The sequence below is a fragment of the Uranotaenia lowii genome, chromosome 2 (assembly GCF_029784155.1).
Source record: "Uranotaenia lowii strain MFRU-FL chromosome 2, ASM2978415v1, whole genome shotgun sequence".
Classification (NCBI taxonomy): Eukaryota; Metazoa; Arthropoda; class Insecta; order Diptera; family Culicidae; genus Uranotaenia; species Uranotaenia lowii.
The window spans coordinates 198092559-198114150 of NC_073692.1; the positions used below are offsets into that span (position 1 = coordinate 198092559).

General features: G+C 34.1%; 1 protein-coding gene across 1 annotated transcript in view; it reads left to right on the forward strand.

The window, feature by feature from the left end:
• The window catches only part of LOC129742247 (tyrosine-protein phosphatase Lar), a 740954-nt gene that overhangs the window by 628552 nt on the left and 90810 nt on the right, over positions 1 to 21592 (forward strand). The window contains exon 18 of the mRNA XM_055734122.1: positions 7048 to 7156. Within this exon, the coding sequence (XP_055590097.1) occupies positions 7048 to 7156 (109 nt within the window). The remainder of the gene's footprint in view (positions 1 to 7047; positions 7157 to 21592) is intronic.

The window sequence follows — 21592 nt, forward strand, 5'->3', positions numbered from 1 at the left end:
GTGGATTAGGTATATTATTAGAGAACATTTCACGGTGCAAACTAAATCTAGTGCTTCTTGAAGCTCGAACTAGCTAATCTTACTCTTGACAAACTCTTTAAGAACTGTACTAAAAAAAAAAAAACACTTTCTTTTGTGAAAAACTTCTGCTTGCATCGATGAAAGTTCAGGAAATTTTCAAGTTAAAAATAGCTTGTGATGTATTATTTACATGCGACAATTTTTCAAGTGGTTTTTGATAATGCTATAATGTGATTATAATGATAAATATAAGCACGAATAATTTTGGTCAACACTGACCCCAACATTTAAGTCAACTTTTTTTTCAATTCCTTTGATTTTAAATAATCGATCTTCTTCGATTATTTTTTACTTCGAGGTTACCGCAGGGCCCTTTAAGACTGACAGAACAATTTTATTACATGCATCATGATCGAACGCTTGTTTTCCATCAGGCAATTCCAGAATCAGGAAAATTCCCGTATTTTCAAGATTGCGCTAAAAAAAATTTTCTTTGTAATTCCTGTTGTGAAGGTATCTAAACAACCACTTAATAAGGCCTGAAGGCACAAATTTCTTTTGGTAATACTTTGTGTGTAACTTTTTATTGCGTGGATGGAATCGGATGAAATTCTTAGCAATATTTGTTAGCCTGTGAGGTAAGACTTTTCTAGATTTTCCACAACTTTGTACAAAATATGCTGTCTGTCTTCTTTTTGTTTGGAAGTCGTTTATTATCGCGCCAGCTCTAAATTTTACTTCGGAAATCTAGATTTCTTACTTCCGACTGACTTCCGACAAAGGAAAATGAAGTACTAGATTGTCAGAAGTCTGTGTTGAGCTTTCATTTCACGAGCGACGTATCTAAAAAAAATTTAGATGACAACTAAAAAAACCACTTGACAGATAGTCACCAAATTTTGCTCATGTCAACAATACATTGTAAAAAATCATTTTTTCTGAAAAAAAAATCACTAGATTCTATCCCTGAAATCAAAAGTTATTCACATAAGAAAGTGCTGCATTTTTTTTTTCAAGTACAGGCCTGTTATCCAATTTTTCACATGTGGAAAATACATTTTAAGCCAGTTTAACGGAATATTTCATGATTAACATCCATGAAACCTTTTTTAATAAAGTATATAATGACTTTTTATATCGTGATATTACTGTATTAACATTCTTGTTCTATAACCAGCTGAAGTTCTTGTTTGAATTTAAAATTCAAATAATTATGTTTCTAGTTTAAGTTCTATTATTTTCTCGTTCATAATCTTGTTTCAGAACTAGTTCTCGTTCAAATTGTAATTCCTATACTAGCTCTAGTCATAAAGCTTGTTCTACTTAAGCTTGTTTCTAGTTCGAGTTTTTTATGATCTAATACGAGATTCTATTCTAGAATCTAGATTCTAGTTCTAGATTCCAGTTCTAGCTTAAAGTTTTTATAATCTGAATTCTTGTTCCAGATTCTAGTTCTTGAATCAAATTCTAAATTCCAGCTCAAGATTTAAGTTCTTGATCCTAGTTCTAAATTCTAATTCTAGCTAAAGATTCTAGTTCTCAATTCTAATTCAAGATTCTAGTTCTTGGTTCCAATCTTGATTTCAGTTCTATATTCCAGCTCTAGATTATAATTCTAAATTCTAGTTCTAAATACTAGTCTATATTTTACTTCTTGATTCTAGTTCTAGATTCTAGTTCTAGATTCTAGTTCTAGACTCCAGTTCTAGATTTCGGTTCTAGATTCTAGATCTAGATTCTAGTTTTGAATAATTGTTCTCAATTCTAGTTCTAGATTCTAGTTCTGAATTCTAGTTCTAGATTCTAGTTTTAGATTTTAGTTCATGAATCTTTTTCTAGATTCTAGATTCTAGTTCAAGATAATAGTTCTAGATTCTAGTTCCAGATTCTAGTTCTAGATTCTAGTTTTAGATTCTAGTTCTAGATTCAAGTTCTAAATGCTAGTTCTAGATTCTAGATTATAATTCTAGAATAAAATTTTAGAATCTAGTTCTAGATTCTAGTTCTAGATTCTCGTTCTAGATTCTAGTTCTAGATTCTAGTTCTAGATTCTAGTTCTTGATTCTAGTTCTAGATTCTAGTTCTAGATTCTAGTTCTAGATTCTAGTTCTATATTCTAGATCTAGATTCTAATTCTAGAATGTAATTTAAGATTCTAGTTCTAGATTCTAGTTCTAGATTCTACTTCTATATTCTAGTTCTAGATTCTAATTATAGAATGTAATTTTAGATTCTAGTTCTATATTCTAGTTCTAGATTCTAGTTCTTGATTCTAGTTCTAGATTCTAGTTCTAGATTCAAGCTCTAGATTCTAGTTCTAGATTCTAGTTCTAGATTCTAGTTCTAGATTCTAGTTTTGAAGAATTGTTCTAAATTCTAGTTCTAGATTCTAGTTCTAGATTCTAGTTCTCGATTCTAGTTTTAGATTTGAGTTCAAGAATCTTATTCTAGATTCTAGTTCTAGATTCTGGTTCTAGATTCTAGTTCTAGATTCTAGTTCTAGATTCTACTTCTAGATTCTATTTCTAGATTCAAGTTCTAGATTCTAGTTGAAGATTCTAGTTCTGGATTCTAGTTCTTGATTCTAGTTCTTGATTCTAGTTCTTTATTCTAGTTCTAGATTCTAGTTTTGAAGAATTGTTCTAAATTCTAGTTCTCGATTCTAGTTTTAGATTTGAGTTCAAGAATCTTATTCTAGATTCTAGTTCTAGATTCTGGTTCTAGATTCTAGTTCTAGATTCTAGTTCTAGATTCTACTTCTAGATTCTATTTCTAGATTCAACTTCTAGATTCTAGTTGAAGATTCTAGTTCTGGATTCTAGATCTTGATTCTAGTTCTTGATTCTAGTTCTTTATTCTAGTTCTAGATTCTAATTTTAGATTATAGTTCTAGATTCTAGTTCTAGATTCTAGTTCTTGATTCTAGTTCTAGATTCTAGTTCTAGATTCAAGATCTAGACTCTAGATCTAGATTCTAGTTCTAGATTCAAGTTCTAGATTCTAGTTCTAGATTCTAGTTCTAGATTCTAGTTCCAGATTCTAACTCTAGAATCTAGTTTTAAATTGTAGTTCTAGATTCAAGGTGTAGATTCTAGTCCTAAATTCAAGTTCTTGATTCTAGTTCTAAATTCAAGTTCTAGATTCAAGTTCAAGATTCTAGTTCTAGATTCTAGTTCGAGATTCTAGTTCTAGATTCTAGTTCTAGATTCTAGCTCTAAATTCTAGTTCTTAATTCTAGTTCTAGATTCAAGTTCTAGATTTTAGTTCTAGATTCAAGTTCTAGATTCTAGTTCTAGATTCAAGTTTTCGATTCTTGTTCTAGATTTTTGTTCTAGATTCAAGTTCTAGATTCTAGTTCTAGAATCTAGTTCTAGATTCTAGATCTAGATTCTAGTTCTAGATTCTAGTTCTAGATTCTAGTTCTAGATTCGAGCTCTAGATTCTAGTTCTAAATTCTAGTTATAGATTCTAGTTCTAGATTATAGCTCTATTTTCTAGTTCTAAATTCTTGTTCTAAATTCAAGTTCTTGATTCTAAATCTAGATTCTAGTTCTAGATTCCAGTTCTAGATTCTAGTTCTAGATTCTAATTCTAGTTCTAAATTCTAGTTGTAGATTCAAGTTCTAGATTCTAGTTCTAGATTCAAGTTCTAGATTCTATTAATAGATTCTAGTTCTAGATTCTAGTTCTAGATTCTAGCTCTAAATTCTAGTTCTTAATTCTAGTTCTAGATTCAAGTTCTAGATTTTAGTTCTAGATTCAAGTTCTAGATTCTAGTTCTAGATTCAAGTTTTCGATTCTTGTTCTAGATTTTTGTTCTAGATTCAAGTTCTAGATTCTAGTTCTAGAATCTAGTTCTAGATTCTAGATCTAGATTCTAGATCTAGATTCTAGTTCTAGATTCTAGTTCTAGATTCGAGCTCTAGATTCTAGTTCTAAATTCTAGTTATAGATTCTAGTTCTAGATTATAGCTCTATTTTCTAGTTCTATATTCTTGTTCTAAATTCAAGTTCTTGATTCTAAATCAAGATTCTAGTTCTAGATTCCAGTTCTAGATTCTAGTTCTAGATTCTAATTCTAGATTCTAGCTCTAAATTCTAGTTCTAAATTCTAGTTGTAGATTCAAGTTCTAGATTCTTGTTCTAGATTCAAGTTCTAGATTCTATTAATAGATCCTAATTCTAGATTCTTGTTCTAGATTCTAGCTCTAGATTCTAATTCTAGATTCAAGTTCAAGATTCTAGTTCTAGATTCTAGTTCCAGATTCTAGTTCCAGATTCTAGTTGCAAATTCTAGTTCCAGATTTAAGTTCCAGATTGTAGTTCCAGATTCTAGTTCTAGATTATGGTTCAATATTCAAATTCTTTTTTTCTAGTACTACATTCTAGTTACAGATTCTAGTTCTACATTCAAGTTCTAGATTCTAGTTCTAGAATCTAGTTCTAAATTATAGTTCTAGAATCTAGTTCTAGATTCTAGTTCTGGATTCTTGTTCTAGATTCTAGCTCTAGATTCTAGTTCTAGATTCGAGTTCTAGATTCAAGTTTTAGATACAAGTTCTAGATACAAGTTTTAGATTCTAGTTCTAGATTCTAGTTCTAGATTCTAGTTCTAGATTCTAGTTCTAAAGTCTAGTTCTAGATTCAAATTCTAGATTCTAGTTCCAGATTCTAGTTCAAAATTCAAGTTCTTTTTCTAGTACCACATTCTAGTCATAGATTCTAGTTCTAGATTCTAGTTCTAAATATTAGTTCTAGATTCTAGTTCTAGATTCTAGTCCTCGATTCTAGTCCTTGATTCTTGTTCTAGATTCAAGTTCTAGATTCAAGTTTTTGACTCTAGTTCTAGATCCTAGTTCTAGATTCTAGTTCTAGATCTAGTTCTAGATTCTAGTTCTTGATTCTAGTTCTAGATTCTAGTTCAAGATTCTAGCTCTAAATTCTAGTTCTTAATTCTAGTTCTAGATTCAAGTTCTAGATTCTAGTTCTAGATTCTAGTTCTAGATTCAAGTTCTAGATTCTATTTATAGATTCTAATTCTAGATTCTAGTTCTAGATTCTAGATCTAGATTGTAGTTCTAGATTCTAGCTCTAGATTCTAGTTCTTAATTCTTGTTCTAGATTCTGGCTCGAGATTCTTATTCTAGATTCAAGTTCTAGATTCTAGTTCTGGATTCTAGTTCTAAATTCTAGTTCCAGATTCTAGTTCCAAATTCTAGTTCCAGATTTTAGTTCCAGATTGTAGTTACAGATTCTAGTTCTAGATTATGGTTCAATATTCAATTTCTTTTTTTCTAGTACTACATTCTAGTTATAGATTCTAATTCTACATTCTAGTTCTAGATTCTAGTTCTAGAATCTAGTTCTAAATTATAGTTCTAGAATCTAGTTCTAGATTCTAGTTCTGGATTCTTGTTCTAGATTCTAGCTCTAGATTCTAGTTCTAAATTCGAGTTCTAGATTCTAGTTTTAGATACTAGTTCTAGATTCAAGTTCTAGAATCAAGTTCTAGATTCTAGTTCTAGATTCTAGTTCTAGATTCTAGTTCTAGATTCTAGTTCTAGATTCTAGTTCTAGATTCTAGTTCTAGATTCTAGTTCTAGATTCTAGTTCTAGATTCTAGTTCTAGATTCTAGTTCTAGAGTCTAGTTCTAGATTCAAATTCTAGATTCTTGTTCCAGATACTAGTTCCGGATTCTAGTTCTGGTTCAAAATTCAAGTTCTTTTTTCTAGTAACACATTCTAGTTATAGATTCTAGTTCTACATTCTAGTTCTGGATTCTAGTTCTAGAATCTAGTTCTAGATTCTAGTTCTAGATTCTAGTTCTAGATTCTAGTTCTAGATTCTAGTTCTAAATATTAGTTCTAGATTCTTGTTCTAGATTCAAGTTCTAGATTCAAGTTCTTGATTCTAGTTCTAGATTCTAGTTTTAGATTCTAGTTCTAGATTCTAGTTCTAGATTCAAGTTCTAGATTCTAGTTCTAGATTCTAGTTCTAAATTCTAGTTCTAGATTCAAGTTCTAGATTCTAGTTCTGGATTCTAGTCCTTGATTCTAGCTGTAGATTCTAGTTCTAAATTCAAGTTCTAGATTGTAGTTCTATATTCTAGATATAGATTCTAGTTCTAGACTCAAGTTCTAGATTCTAGTTCTAGAATCTAGTTCTAGATTATAGTTCTAGAATCTAGTTCTGGATTCTAGTTCTAGATTCTAGCTCTAGATTCTAGTTCTAAATTCGAGTTCTAGATTCTAGTTCTAGATTCTAGTTCTAGATTCTAGTGCCAGATTCTAGTTCTAGATTCTAATTCTAGATTCTAGTCCTAGATTCTTGTTCTAGATTCTAGTTCCAGATTCTAGTTCCTGATTCTAGTTCTTGGTTATTGTCGCAGATTATTGTTCTAGATTCAAGTTCTAGATTCTAGTTCTCTATTCTAGTTCTAGATTCTAGTTCTAGATTCTAGTGTTAGGTTCAGTTCTGGATTCTTGTTCTAGATTCTTGACTCAAATTCTAGATTCTAGTTCTAGTTTCTATTTCCTTGTTCTATTTTCTAGTTCAAGTTTCTAGTTCTAGTTTCTAGTTCTAGTTTCTCGTTCTATATTCTAGTTCTAGATTGTAGTTAAGATTCCAGTTCTAGATTCTAATACAAGATTTTAGTTCAAGTTTCTAGTTCTAGATTCTTATTTTAGATTCTTGTTATAGATTCTTATTCTTGGTTCAAGTTCTAAATTCTAGTTCTAGATTCTAGTTCTAGATTCTAGTTCTGAATTCTAGCTTTAAATTTCTAGATTCTAGTTCCTATTTTTTTTTTTTGACGTAGAATTACGTCTTACGGCAACACTATAGGGGGGCAAATTGAAATTTGCGAACAGATCTCGCGTCACGAAAGCTTTCCATTTGACAGACATCCTATCTAAAGGATTATGACGTCATCACCAACGCCTGCTTTGATGGGTTTTGTTTTTCCCTACCTACGAAAGGTATAAAACAAAGGGCCCGTCGACCGACTCGGTTTCTTTCTCTGTTAGCCGTCAAGCTGAACAGACCGTTGCTGCACTTCGATCTGAGTGTGGACCCCACCAGTGGTAATCCGACTCAGATATCGATTTGCAGTAGTTCAGTGGCAACCGTGGACCAGTGAGCAACGATGATGGTGAGCAGCGATGACGGCCACCACACCAGCGTAGACAGCCAGCGGCGGAGGCGTTCAGTGGCGGAGGACTCCAGTGGCAGTGGCAGGGATCCTACAGGTCATCGCAAGTGGCGTTGTATAATCGAATTATGTCACATGGTCCGATTATGTTGCATGGTCGGATTATGTCACATGGTCAATTTATGTTGCATGGGCGATTATGTTGCATAGTTGGATTTTGTTACATGGTCGGATTATGTCACATGGTCCGATTATGTTGCATAGTCGGATTATGTCACATGGTCGATGGTTCGATTTCGTCACATGGTCGAATTATGTTGCATGGTCGGATTATGTCACATGGTCGATTATGTCACATGGTCCGATTATGTTGCATGTTTAGATTTCGTCACATGGTCGATTTATGTTGCATGGTCGGATTATGTCACATGGTCCGATTATGTTGCGTGATCGATTTATGTCACATGGTCGATAATGTTGCATGGTCGGATTATGTTGCATGGTCGGATTGTGTTACATGGTCCGTTTATGCTGCATGGGCGATTATGTCACATGGTCCGATTATGTTGCATGGTTAGAGTTCGTCTCATGGTCGATTTATGTTGCATGGTCGGATTATGTCACATGGTCGGATTATGTTGCATGGTCGGATTATGTCACATGGTCCGATTATGTTGCATAGTCGGATTATGTCAAATGGTCGATGGTTGGATTTCGTCACATGGTCGGATTATGTTGCATGGTCGGATTATGTTGCATGGTCGGATTATGTCACATGGTCGATTATGTCACATAGTCCGATTATGTTGCATGGTTAGATTTCGTCACATGGTCGATTTATGTTGCATGGTCGGATTATGTCACATGGTCCGATTATGTTGCGTGATCGATTTATGTCACATGGTCGATAATGTTGCATGGTCGGATTATGTCACATGGTCCGTTTATGTTGCATGGGCGATTATGTCACATGGTCCGATTATGTTAGATGATCGATTTATGTCACATGGTCGATGATGTTGCATGGTCAGATTATGTCACGGTCCATTTATGTTGCATGGGCGATTATGTCACATAGTCCGATGATGTTGCATGATCAGATTATGCCACGTGGTCGGATTATGTTGCATGGTCGGATTATGTTACATAGTCGGATTATGTCACATGGTCGATGGTTGGATTTCGTCACATGGTCGGATTATGTTGCATGGTCGGATTATGTCACATAGTCCGATTATGTTGCATGGTTAGATTTCGTCACATGGTCGATTTATGTTGCATGGTCGGATTATGTCACATATTCCGAATATGTTGCATGATCGGATTATGTCACATGGTCAGATTATGTTGAATGATCGATTTATGGCACATGGTCGATAATGTTGCATGATCCGATTATGTCACATGGTTCGATTATGTTGCATGGTTTAATTTTGTCACATGGTCGGATTATGTGACATGGTCCGATAATGTTGCATGGTCGGATTTTGTCACATGGTCGAATTATGTTGCATGGTCGATTATGTTGCATAGTTGGAATTCGTCACATGGTCGGATTATGTTGCATGGTCGAATTATGTCACATGGTCCGATTATGTTGCATGATCGGATTATGTTGCATGGTCGGATTATGTCACATGGTCAATTTATGTTGCATGGGCGATTATGGTGCATAGTTGGATTTTGTTACATGGTCGGATTATGTCACATGGTCCGATTATATTGCATGATTGATTTATGTCACATGGTTGATATTGTTGCATGGTCGAATTATGTCACAGGGTCCATTTATGTTGCATGGGCGATTATGTCACTCGGTCCGATTATGTTGCATGATCGGATTATGTTGCATGATTCAAATTTATGTCACATGGTCGATAATGTTCCATGGTCGGATTATGGCACAGGGTCCATTTATGTTGCATGGGCGATTATGTCACATAGTTCGATGATGTTGCATGATCAGATTATGTATCATGGTCGGATGAGGTTGCATGATCGGATTATGTCACATGGTCCGATTATGTTGCATGATCGATTTGTCACATTGTCGATAATGTTGCATGGGCGATTATGTCACATGGTCCGATTCTGTTGCATAGTTTAATTTTGTCACATGGTCGGATTATGTTGCATGGTCGGATTATGTCACATGGTCCGATTATGTTGCATGGTCGATTATGTCACATGGTCCCATTATGTTGCATGGTTGGATTTCGTCACATGGTCGGATTATTTTGCTTGGTCAGATTATGTCTTATGGTCCATTTCTGTTGCATGGGCAATTATGTCACATGGTCCGATTTTGTTGAATGGTCGGATTATAACAAATGGTCCGATTATGTCGCATGGTTGGATTATGTTGCATGATCAGAATCTGTCACATGCTCCGATTATGTTGCATGGTCCGATTATGTTGCATGGTCGGATTATGTTGCATGATTCGATAATGTCACATGGTCGATTTTGTTGCATGATCGAATCATGTCACATGGTCGATTATGTTGCATGGTCGGATTATTTCACATGGTCCAATTTTGTTACATAATCGGATTATGTCACATGGTCTTGTTATCTTGCATGATCCGATTATGTCACATGGTCCGATTACGTCACATGGTCGGATTATGTCACATATTTGTTGCATGGTCGATTATGTCACAGGATCGGATTATGTCACATGGTCCGATTATGTTGCATGATTCGATTATGTTGAATGGTTGGATTTTGTCACATGGTCGGATTATGTTGCATGATCGAGTTTTGTAGCGTGGTCGGATTTTGTCACATGGTCAAAATATGTTGCATGGTCGAAAATGTAGCATGATCAAATAATGTCACATCTTCGATTTAACTGCATGATCGGATATTGTCACATGGTTGATTATATTGCATAATCAGATTGTGCCACATGGTCGATTATGTTGCATGGTCGGATTATGTCAGATGGTCGATTTTATTGCATGGTTGAATTAGGTCACCTGGTCGAATTATGTTACATGATCTGATTATGTTGCATGATCCGATTATGTCACATGTACTGCATGCTCAGATTATTTCTGGTGATAGGTTTATGTCACATGGTTAAATTCTGTTAAATGAGTGAAATTTGTCACGTCATATTGCCATTTTGACACTCATATGTTGGTCATTTCAAAAATGCACTATAAGTTCTGTTATTCTATACATTGACAAAAAACAATTGCGTAATTCTACGTTTAGCGGTCGTAGCCAAATTACTACCGCCTCCACTTTTTTTTTGACACCAAAGTGAACAGTTTTAAACCATTAGAAGGATCCGATAAACAAGTTGTTTATTTTGAATTACTCATTAAATGATACCCTAAAAATTCTTCTATTGGTCGCACAAAATCCCTACAGGAAAATGACATCATTCTTACCTCCTCTCGCATCTCCTGCACGTGGATGTGATAGCCTCGGATGATGCCGTTGCGGTTCTTCTCCTTTGGGGGCTTCCAGGACACGTGGATTGTGGTCGAATTGACGGGGGTGGCCTTGACATCCTGCGGATCTCCGGGCACTGTTTTTTGGTGGTATCAAAATTTGTTTTTGGATTGGAATCAAGGATGGTTGAAAGGAATTGGGAAAATAAAAAAATACTATTAGTATCGCACGAAATTGATGGTTTCGGTATCAAACATCTACAAATAAAATTAAAAATAAAATAAATTAACCCTATACTACTTCGGTTAGTTAACTTATGTTATAAATCCTTTCAAATTAGTATTTTTAGTAAAAGGTAAGTAAGAGGTTCCCTTTCATCCAAAAGCAATCGTACAATGATTGAAATTTTACGAGTAAAACCTAAGCTCTTTACAGCTAAAGTAGCATCATGGCACAACCAATTTAGTTAAGCCAAAATTATTCCCGTGTAAAGTAAATCCCCGTTTGGAGTGTTTCGGTTGTAAAACTCCGTTCCAATGCACCGGAAAATCCGAGACACTGAACCTTCCCTGCTGCTGCTACCGATAAGTATCTCCTAGGTATCGTGTGCGAATTCCTTCATTCGGTGAGAAAATAATATCAACAAGGCAACAACGAAAATAACAGCAAGAAAACAATCAGCCCACACCCACAACCTATTCGTACATACATAAGGTAACGAACGGACGAACGAACGATAAACGACATTCGAGGAATCATTAAAACCGGAGTGAGACGATTCAAAGTGTTATCGCTGCAATTACAACCCAAACAAAAACAAAAACAAGAACAGCAGTATTTAGCAACGACAAACGATCCTTGGAGCAGAGGATCAGAGCGAATGGAAGCTTCGCGGAAATTCCCAAACTCAATCCACCCGACAATTCTCCCGGTTTGGCGTCTCCGAGCAGTCCAGGAGACTTGAGGTGGTGTACCCACTTTTCCAAATTAGCGACATCCTGCTATTTGGCTTAATATTGGCGAGAGTCAGGGGTAAAACGGGGCAATGATGTTTCGTTTGAAGAGTTATATATTTCTTCTTAATTATGTAACGAAATTGCATGAAATTACAGGAAAATTTATTTGGAGTTATTCAACAAATCACTGTTAAACAGTTCTGAATAAATTAAGGCAATAAAGTAATAAACGTAGACGCTAGTTAAACATTGTTTGTTCTGAATTAAAAGATTTAAGGAATTCATTTTATGCGCTCGGTACGAGAACAATATGTATAACTGAAAAATCTGCTATTGGTTCCAATTAAAAATCAGAATGAAATTGTTGAACTTTTTTTTCCATTAAATTGATGAATTTAACACTGCCATTATTTTTGCTTCAAGGGTTTCAGTTACCCAATTTAATTATTTAAATAGTTTCAATAACAAAGAAAAAAAATTATTTTCATTATTTAAAGGATAAACGATATTTAAACAAAGTAATATTTTCTATAGTCCAACCCAATTTTTCCAAAGTTGTTATTGAATTTTCATTCAATTAAACTAGAGGGTTATCAGATACAAACAGTTGAATGAACGAAATCAGAATTACAAACATCTTCGGAATACTAAAAATCTTGAAGAGATTTTATTAAGATTTGGAGATTCTGTTCACAAATTATAATACTTTAATTCGATAGCGTTGATCACCAAACGTTAAATTGGAAGACAATTGAATCGAAAGTATTGAGTACATAGCTTCATCTGTGTTGACATTTATTGTTTTTTTAATTTTTAAAATCACATATCGTAAACTTATATTCAGCTTCAGGGTTATGTATTCGTAAACTGTTAATAATGAATATGCAAACTAAAAACCAACAAAATGGGATGAACGCACAATAAACTAAACTGTATTTGTGGAAAAAAAACAATTTTACAGGATTCAAACAGCTCGACAGAAAAGGGAAAAGTTGATCATCAAACTTTCCGCTCGAATTTGATCATTACAGACTGTGAAATAGAGTTGATCCTCAAATTGACACCTGGAATAAGAAAAGACTCTCCTCAATTGTTATCTTTTTAAACGTTTGGTACCAAAATTTAGGCAAAACACTCAGTAAAGTGCTATCTGAACAGTCCAGGGATTTTTGGAAAATATTAATACCTAGGGAAATAAGATCAAGTTTGAGAGTGCCTTTTTGAGTGGGGCTTCTGTCTGAAATGCAGTTTAAGCAAATTATTAGTCAACACATTTTTTGAGTCGTTTGTTTAGCTAGATGACTCAATTCTGAGGTACCAGACCAACTAGAAATTTGTACATTGTGAAAAACATTAGTTTAATCTGAGTCATATTTAGGTTATATATTTCCGACTATTCTTATTAATAAGACCTTCAAAGGAATTTTCAAAGAAAATGGAAAATTATAGTAGTGGTTGTTCATCGTAAATAATGTTATTACTAAGTACTATTTATGGGCAGTCAAACATTTTGATGTCATATTAACAGTGATGAATATCACCCTTAAAAAAGTTAACTCATTTTTGAAGCCTTATTATAATTTATCTTAACTCTAATCGAAAGGCAGTCTTCGAATGAAATATTTGTCATAACCAAGGCTTTAAGAAAAATTGTATTCAAGTTATTGATGTGAAACTGTTTTTTATGTTACTCCCGAACAAAATGTCTTAAAAATTCCATACAAACTTCAGACTCGTTGAGCGACCCCTTCCCGTGATCCGTTCTGGCCCAAATTTCGCATGAGATCTTGTACTATTTTTGTTCTTTATTTGGTTATGACAGAAGAAGTTTATAAAAACTGTTAACGGTTCCCAGACAGTGTTACAGTCCCAGGGTTGTAATTTTAACATAACACTTCACAGGTTTGAAATATCCTATACAAATTTGGGACAGTCTACTGTTGAGTCTACACCTCCGCCATTCGACCAATCGGTTCCGATACTCAACGAAGCATTCCGGATTTACTCTGTTCATTACTTACGACCAACATTCTGCCAATATCTTGACGATAACGTAAATCGAAGATATGCAAACAGTTTGCATGCTCGTAAAGGACTTTCGACACTTGTTACATGGATTCTCAGATTTCCTATCGGGTTCTTCTTGTTTCAGAGTTTCGAATCTTCAAAAGAAATACAACCGCAGACAACAGTCCAAGTATGCATTTTCAATAAATATTGTCGAGCCCAGCTTGAAGTTGCTTCATGTTTTAATTGTTTGAGAAGTACCGAAAAAAAAATAACTAAAATCATAGTTTAGAGTAGGGTTGCCATATGCTGCAACGCCAGAAAGAGTACATTGAGATTTTTTTTTTCAAAACAGTAGAGAAAAAAGTTGTTTAACTATAATGTTTTAAGTCATTCAAATACCGCCAATTTGCTGCCATTTACGTAAATTACATGCCAAAGCCTTAGTGTTGTCAGTTGGATTATTCTAAAGGATAGTAATTTGTAATTTTACGCAGTATACCAAACATGATAAAGATTGCATTTGATAAAGGGTTTTTTTTTGTAAAAGAGGCGTATATTTTCATTAAACCAGAACATTCTTTCCTATTCGTGCGTATTGAATTTTTGTGTTATGGTTCAAAGCAATTTGTTTTTATGCTCTTCATTGCATACTTAAAGGCGCTCATTGCCTTTATAGATTGTTCGCGTATAGAAGATGTCTTCCTGTATATTTAAGTGGGGTAATAAATTCAAGTTCCAGAAAACTTTTACCAAACGAAGTGCAAATAATTTTATTACGAAAAATTCCGCGTTTAAGACAATTTATATAATAACATTTTATTAAACGCTTTTCAGCAAAAAGAGTACATTTCGTAAGATTTCACAAAAAGAAGAGTACACTAATTTTTCAATCGAAAAAGAGTACATGATGTGCTAAAGAGTACGTATGGTATACCTAGTTTAGAGAGCAGTGTCTGTTTGAGGAGAGCTCTATTTGGGCGTAGAAAGATTTGATTGGTTCATCTCTTCATTTTGCGTTTTGAGTTTTCCTTTGAGTATTCATTTCCTACCGTCCGCTTACCTGCCCTAAGAGACGCTCACTGGCAGGGCATACAACACTCCATTCTACACCAACCATTTTTTGTTTTTTTTTGTTGTGCCACCAGATGTCTCCAAACAGACCAAAGAAAACTGTCAAAACAAAGCTGAGAAAAAATAACTAAGTTTCAGTCAATTTTCAATAGGTCGTATGAGCTGCTTGGCATGCTTCAAGAAAATCGGTGGTAAAGTTTCGCAATACGTCCATCATTTTGCATAATAAAGAAAAATATCTTAAAAGTTATCAGCTTTTTTCTTCAAATTTGTTAGAAATACAAAGTTTTTAACAGTGGGATGCTAAAGTGGTATGTGAAAGTGATGTGATAAAATTTCTTGAAAAATAAATAATATCTTCAAAAATTCTGATAAAAATTCTTTTTAATCGAGAACTTCGACAAAAATGTTAAATTTCGAAGAACAACTGAAAATTTACAATAAAAATTGTCTAGAGTTAGCTTAAAATTAACTGGCAAACCGTATCCAAATAAGAATAGCACGGAAATAAAGATATATATTATCTATAAAAATTTCTATTGAAGATAGAATGGAGTTTTGAGTTGAGTAAATAAAGTTACAATTCATGCATTCAAAAATTTTGATTTTACCTCTTACAATTTCCTGTGGGTTTGTTTTTGGAAAAAACTATCTGTTTTGGTTATAATTAAATGTAAGCATTGTTTTCTTGTGGAATCCCTTTTTTAATTATGAAAGAAATATGTTATTTTGATATGATTCCATAGAAATAGTATGTTTTCACAGTTTTAAAAGTTTTCTAAGCATATGATTTTTTAAAATAAATCACCGTAGAATGTCAAGACATGTTTGACAAACGTTAGAAAGCATTGCAACGTTTCGTTGAATCGATCTTTCAACATTAATTTCGAATTTAAAACACAGATCACTTTTGTAAGATCAGAACATTTTTTTATAACTTAGAGAAAACGCTCACTGCAGACCGCCAAGAAGAATGTGAGAGTTATCAAACACTCAATTTGTTTTTTTTTTTTTCAATAAACTAAATTTTTTTTTTTTTGCTACTACGCAGATCATCGTAATATATCTGGAACGTATAAAATCGAGCTAGAAAAAAAAATATTTTTTTTTCCAGGCAGCAACAATATATTGTAGTGAAGAATGATCAAACTGTAACTTTCTTAACTTAATTTTAAACTACATTTTGTCCTCAAAGTGGAAACGCCGCGCACTTTTTGATTAGATACAGTGTTGCTGGTGAGTTTAGAGTATATAGTAGATGTTTTTTTGTAAATGATTTTCAATTTTTTTTCCTCAAAATTTAACATTTTCGCCAAAATTTTCGATAAATAATAATGTTCATCATAATGTTTGAAGTTTTAACTCATTTTTTCAGGAATTTTACCACATCTGAGCTAAAAATGTAAAATTTAAAGTTCTTAGCCAGAATTGGAAGTTTTGCTACTCGTGTACTTTGTTCGCATGTATTAGAAAAAAGTTGTTAAAGACTAACAATACCGTACGTACTCTTTTAAGAGTACATGTACTCATTTTCGATCTTCTTTCGGTGAAATTTTACAAAACGTACTCTTTTTATTGAAATAAATTTAATCAGAAACCCATGTTCCAGTTAGAGATGTGTTGGCGGCGATGAGCCTTGACTATGTCCGAAATTTATCTTTTTCTAAAAGGTATCAATCTTCGTTTCTAAAACTTTTCGTTTCTGTTTTTTTTCCTAACATCCTAACCTCCTAACATTCCTAAATATTTTAGCAATCATCGTATTTTTAAACCCCAATTTTGGCTCCTTCAAACTAAAACGTCTAAACCATTTTAAATAAATAAATTTAAAAAAAAATTAGATCAGAAAAACGGATATATTTCTTGTAGTTTATGAAGTTTATGAAGTTTCGATAATGCAAAAATTCCGGAAGAAATACGATTTACAACAAATTTTTTCAATATTTTTTTTTGATATTCGACTGAGTTAAATTTTTGTAATATTCAGCCAATTTTTGTAATCAAAACGATTGTTATTTACTACTATCCAGACGTTTCGGCTATTTGTTGTAGTTTTCTTCGGTGGAAAATAATTGTCAGGTTCGTATCTTGTCTTGTTTTTATTGTAGCTTATGACCAATGGTTGAATTGCAGCATTTTTATACAGAAAATTCAACCATGGGTCTTTAGCTACTATAGAAACTAGAAAAGAAACGAACCTGACAATTATTTTCCACTGAAAAAGGCTACAACAAATAACCGAAACGTCTGGACAGTAGTAAATAACAATCGTTTTGATTACAAAAATTGACTGAAAAGCCGATAATCTATCAATTTTTCAATATCTATTTTTCATAACCCTCCAACTGTAACTGTAATCTCGTATAAAAAAAAACTTTATTTTTAATTTGTTTTACTTTGTATCAACTGTGTATCAACAAGTACAATTATCTCATTTTCTAATGTATTGAATTCTTTCAGTTATCCTTCTTTTGTTTGTTGCAATTGGATTACATTTCGTCTCTCCACGAGGTTCCTCTGAATAATCCAGCTAGGGAATACGGCCCTGAATTTTCGTTAAAAGTTTACAAGAAAATGATCTAAAATGGAAATTGTGTATTTTATAATGGTTCAAGAACGTTATATACGAAAATTAAATTTATCGTTTAAGTCACATAACTTTGTGCATAAATGATTTGAATTACCAGAGTTTTTTAATGTATAACGTTTCTTCTTGATTTTTTGAAAAATGATCCCAATGTAGGTACTCTTTTTGACGTAGTATATGGCAACACTGTTCAAGATCCCGATCGATTTTTTTCCCTGAATAGTGCGTTGTATAGGGGAGAGTTCTTCTATGATGTGACAAATTTTCAGAGATGGGATGGGATGATTCATCCAATAGGATGGAAATCCCTGAAAAAAAAGTTAAGCTTAATCTTTCAGAGATGCCGATTTTTTCTTCTCAAAGGTCCAAAAAAACACCGTTTCTTACCAGCTGGCCATATATACACACGGATGCCAAAATACTTTTGGTGGTACCACTGGTAGTATTATAGCATTCAAAATGTTATAAATTTAAACTGGTTGCGTATTTGAGTGACTTATTCCTCCATAAATACTGACAGAAACACGTGAAACATTCATTACATAAAAGTTCACATGAAGCCATGGTACCGGGTAAGGTCTTCGCAGCATTGAATCCATTTAATCCATACTCAAATCTTCATTCTCTCACAATTATTTAAAAACACTTTAGCATTTTTCCAACGTTATGCACTTTTTTTATTTTATTTTTTTTATCATTTAACGGTCTTCTTGGAAAATAAGTTGAGCCCAAGTCGCTCTTTAGCTCGTATGAAGGTAGACCTCGAGGTCTCGACTTATCTTGCCACATCCCAAACAGAAGCCGATGGTTTCTGTTTGTAGGCATCTCTGACCGTTTAGTCGCTAGCAGGATTTCAGGACAATATTTTCGACCACTCCTCGATTCATCCTCAAATGTAGGATGTTCACCATATTTTTTAATAGCTGTCCATACTGCTCCGACGCACACTTCCTCTTCTTTGGCCAATTTTCTCAATGAGATTCCACTCACAGTACACCACTTGTGCATGATACTTTTTTTCATCTCCGAAGTAAAACCATGCATTTTGAAATGTTATCTCAAACTTAATGCTTTTTAATGTTATCACGTGTAAACAAAAGAACGTAGCCAGTTGAATTTAAAAAAAATCGAATAAAATGACCGGTTAACATTAGGTTTGCTTATATTTTCTACAATATACCACAAATCTGTTTCGCAAGACAAACATTTATCGGAAAATCAATAGTTTCAAGTGATAAAATATATGAATGTGTAGGGGAGATAAGGGCATGATGGCCACTAGAGTGCCCCAAATGATTCGACTTTTGAAAAAAGTTATATGCTGCAGGCTAAAACGAATCCTAGATCTCATGCCAAACTTGGACCAGATCGGATCACGGGAAAGGGTCGCTCAACGAACCTGAAGTTTGTATGGGATTTTGAGACATTTTGTTCGGGAGAAACATGAAAAACCAGTTATTCATCAATAACTTAGGGATCCTTCGGCCGATTTCTTTTGAAAACGGGTTTTCTTGAAGCCCAAATTATGACAAATATTTCATTCGAAGACTGCAATTTGATTAGAATTAAGATAAAAAAGTTATTAGGCTTCAAAAGTGGGCTAACTTTTTTAAGGGTGGTATTCATCATTGTTAATGAGTCGGGGCGTTCGAACATTTTGACGCAGCATTAACCGTTAAAAAAGTTAACCCATTTTTGTAGCCTTATAACTTATTTATATTTATTTGAATCAAATAGCATTCTTCGAATGAAATATTTTTCGAAACTTGGGCTTTGAGAAAACCCGTTTTCAAAAGAAATCGGCCGAAGGAAACAAAGTTATTGATGAAAAACTGCTTTTTCATGTTTCTCCCGAACAAAATGTCTCAAAATCGCATAAAAACTTCAGGCTCGTTGAGCAACGCCTTCCCGTGATCCGATCTGGCCCAAATTTGGCATGAGATCTTGCACTAAGCCTAGGATCAATTTTAGCCTGCCGCGCATAACATTTTACAGGTTTTGAATTTCCCATACAAATTTGGGGCAGTCTAATGGCCATCTTAAGGAAAACGCTTTTTTAACCATAGAGAACAGCTATAATATGTGAATTACATAATTGTTTCGTGTTCAGATACTACAATAGTCTATTGCCTAATTGGCTGAAACCTCAAACCGGAATCGAACTCGAGCTGTATGATTACCTCTGCGACACCTTACCAATAGGCTAAATCGTCAAATGAAACAAGTCAAGCTGTGGCTCTATCATTCAGCTGACTTCGCGAGTTGAATTGGATGCTAGAATATACGGCAGAAATTGCTCATCGTGCCCCGATTGATAGTGCTCTGTTCGCCCCGAGTCAACAAATTTAAGTAAAAACGCGTTCTAAAATTGATCAAAGTTAAAAATCAAAAATTTTATGATGATGAAAATTGAGAAACAATGTGTGAATCATGTTACTCAGCGTACATTTTAGATTCAGATGATTTAAAGGTCATTAAAGCTTATTTCGTGATGCTCAAAATTATAATATTTTTGTCACTTGAGAACCTAGCTAATTATTTAATAAAATTTCTGTGAAGATGATAAGGATATTTTTTTTGGTGAAAAATTAATACTACAGGTAGTACGAAACAAATCCTCATGAATATTTATTTAAGAAAATACGTACTTTTGTAGAAAAGAGGAATGCTTATTATGCCCCGGGTGCTCGTTATGCCCTTATCTCCCCTATGTATGTAATAAAAGCTAACCCAGAATTCTCTTAGCCTCAGCCCACGAAACCCACCGGGTAGAAATTCTGTTCCAGAAACAAGTTCGTCGTGTGAGCTCATTCGATAAAACGATCGTATGTCGGATCCTTAATGTTGATGAGAGCTTTTGGCTGGCAGCAGCAGTAGAAATACCTTGCAGCAGCTGCTTGTCGATGATGGCGTCGAAGTATCGCAATAATAGCAGCACAACAACAGTTTCACGAGTGCCCGTCCGCCGCCATTTTGGCTTTGGGTGTTAACGCCACTACTACTTACTGGCTGGTCTGGAGACTGCATTTCGTGCCGTTCCAGATAGGGTAATTCATAATAATGCATGCCTTAAGTGTTACTCGAGTATGCAACTCTAGAACCACATGCTAGACGCGGTTTCTCGTATGATGGATGAAGGTATTCTGGGTACAAACAGAGGTACGATAATTTGATAAGCACCATGCTTTAAATTGAATTTGATTCAAATAAGAAAAGTCAAACCTTGTTTCAAATTGGTGGTATGTTGAAAGGATTTTCTCTCTACATTTTATAATTATTGGTTGTCAGACGAAAAACCGTTCTCAAAATGTGCAATTTTCAGTCCGAGTCCGAATCCTCTTTAAGAAGCGTGTCATCTGCTTCATACGTCCTCACACCAATGATACATAGTTTGTTAATAAATTGTCAGAACAAATTAAAAATAAAAATGAATCGTAGCCCGGCGATATGCTGCCGGCATGCGGAAACAAAAAACGAATGGTCCATTTTACCTGAATTTTACCAGAATTCCGCATCCCGACAGCCATTCAGGTTGAGCGTTGCAATTGCAATTATCCATTTATTTATCCATTTTTATCGATTGCGATTGCGATTTTATCGTCCCCAGCCCAAAAAACGGAGGAATTGCGAAATTCGGAAACCGGCATTAAGTGGTCCTCACACCAAATTTTTATCCCCTCATTCGAATCGTCCCGGATTCTATCGGAAGCTTTTTCGTGGGGGGAGGACGCGGTCCATTTTTGATAGGTTTTGTTTACTCAAGCAATTATTTATGATAGGCACACGGCGGTGGCGGCGTGTTTCATTACGCTTTGGGCTAGTTTTGCCGGAGTAACAAAAAAAGGAAAAAAAAAATGATTTTTTATTTACTTTTAAAAACGTTTCGCTGAAAATTGGCTGCACGTTTTGCTGCGAGCAGCAGTATTTAATATTGTGCAAACACCCGTCAATGAAGTTCAAATGTTTGCGATTGTATTTAAAAATCAGGAAACAGTTACTGGCGAAGTTAATCAGCTGGAAATTTGGCAAACAATTTTGATTCCATGATTAACCGCTTTTGATAGAAAAATAAAAAATCTGATGTGGTAGTCAGTGGTTTGGAGCGTTTTTGATTCGGTTTGAACTATTTTGTTTATTTACAAATAGTGTTATTAGGGAAATTAACTCATAAAGTTTGTACCTACCGAGTGTTCATTCCACTTCTGTAGTGTTAGTGGCCGTCATTGTCGCGGCGACTCATCTGTTATGGTTAAACTAAGAATTTCTGAATTTTTCCAGCACGTATCTGGGACGGGAAATACTGGTAGATTTTATTTTAAAAAAAATGGGCAAAAACTGAAAATTTTGTTAAAAATCTTCCAATAAAAAAAAATCGGCCAATATCCGGGAAA